The sequence below is a fragment of the Alligator sinensis genome, unplaced genomic scaffold (genome assembly GCF_000455745.1).
Source record: "Alligator sinensis unplaced genomic scaffold, ASM45574v1 scaffold169_2, whole genome shotgun sequence".
Taxonomy (NCBI): domain Eukaryota; kingdom Metazoa; phylum Chordata; order Crocodylia; family Alligatoridae; genus Alligator; species Alligator sinensis.
Genome location: NW_005842077.1, coordinates 2561934 through 2563232, shown reverse-complemented (window position 1 = coordinate 2563232; position 1299 = coordinate 2561934). Strand labels below are relative to the sequence as shown.

General features: G+C 58.7%; 1 protein-coding gene across 1 annotated transcript in view; it reads right to left on the bottom strand.

Annotated features, from left to right (window-relative positions):
* The window catches only part of LOC112550316 (maestro heat-like repeat-containing protein family member 2A), a 5116-nt gene that overhangs the window by 365 nt on the left and 3452 nt on the right, over positions 1–1299 (bottom strand). Inside the window, exons 4-6 of the mRNA XM_025204326.1 lie at positions 1272–1293; positions 971–1069; positions 372–523 (exon numbers count right to left, since the gene is read on the bottom strand). Coding sequence (XP_025060111.1) covers positions 372–523; positions 971–1069; positions 1272–1293 — 273 coding nt within the window. The remainder of the gene's footprint in view (positions 1–371; positions 524–970; positions 1070–1271; positions 1294–1299) is intronic.

Here is a 1299-nt window from a genome sequence, read left to right as displayed (position 1 = left end):
GTCCATCATTGGACCAGCCCGGTCGGCATGGTTCCCATCTATGGCAGCTGGGAGGGGCTGTGGGATATGGCACTGAGGCTGTCTCCCCAGTGTGCTGCTGTGCCCAGATTCATGTGCAGAGAGAGCAAACTCCTCCTTGATGCCATCCCCCTGGGCAGAGGGAGTCATGCCCAGAAGGAGTTTCCCCTATCCCAGTGCTCAGTGGCACCCATTAGCGCGCACAACTGCACACTGCCTGTGAGCAGAGCAGATTTTCAGACACGTGATATGAGCCCCAGAGACTGGGTCTTCCCTGCCAGGACTGCACAGACACGCAGAAATAGTGAAACATGACAGCTGTGCGATGCAGCTAGAAAGACAGCAGTCCTCACCTCCAGGTTCTCGCTTGTCAGCCAGCTGCTGCTCATGAAGTTCAAGAAAGGGAGCACATGAAAACCGTAGTCCGCTGCCCGACAGCTGGGGAACGGGCTCTCGTCCCCGACGTGGAATTTCAGGTTGGCAGCCCGGGCAAAGCCTTCCACAACTGCAGAGGGGGAGAAAAGACAAGACGTTTGCACAGGAACATCGGAGGGAGGTGCTGCAGGACATGCATGCCTGGTGGCCATGACAGTGTCCCAGCAGCCTCTGTGCTGCTCGGGGCAGATGGAGAATTTGGGACAGGTGGAGCATGGACCAGGGGCTACAACTAGGATTCAATCTGCACCATCTGCCCCAGGGCCTAGAGGCAGCTCCAGCCTCGGTGATGGCTCCTGGGAACTACTCTGCAAGAGTCATGAAGGGCCAATCCTGCTCACTGCTCAGAGCCTCCAGCCAGCCCAGGGAGGGACGGTTCTCCACTCGTGGTTGGATCAGGCCGAGGAAGTGCAGTGGAGGCCGCGCTTACCAGTGTGGGACACTCCAGTAGGGCCCAGGCTCTGTGTTAGGCCCTGGGTGCCCAGTGGGGGCACCTGCAGGAGGGGCTGGCACTCACCTCCACACAGCGCCCGCTTCATCTGGTCGGTCTCCACCAGCCTCAGCACAAAACGCAATTTGCTGAGCGTCAGCACAAGGAAGGGCTCAGACCTCAGTGCTGCAGGACGAGGATACATTGTGCAGTTAGAGACATTCCTGTCCACCTTCATCCCTCACTCTCAGGGTGAGCAGCAGAAAGGGGCTTTGAAGATGTCACAGAAACCCTACAGTGACTGCCCCTACGTAGGGCAATTCTCTGTCTGCTGCCCCTCCCATGCCCAGATGCAGGGCAGGAGGAGAGAGTGGAGGGTCCTGCCCACCTGATCTCCACTCCTTCCTGTCCTGAAG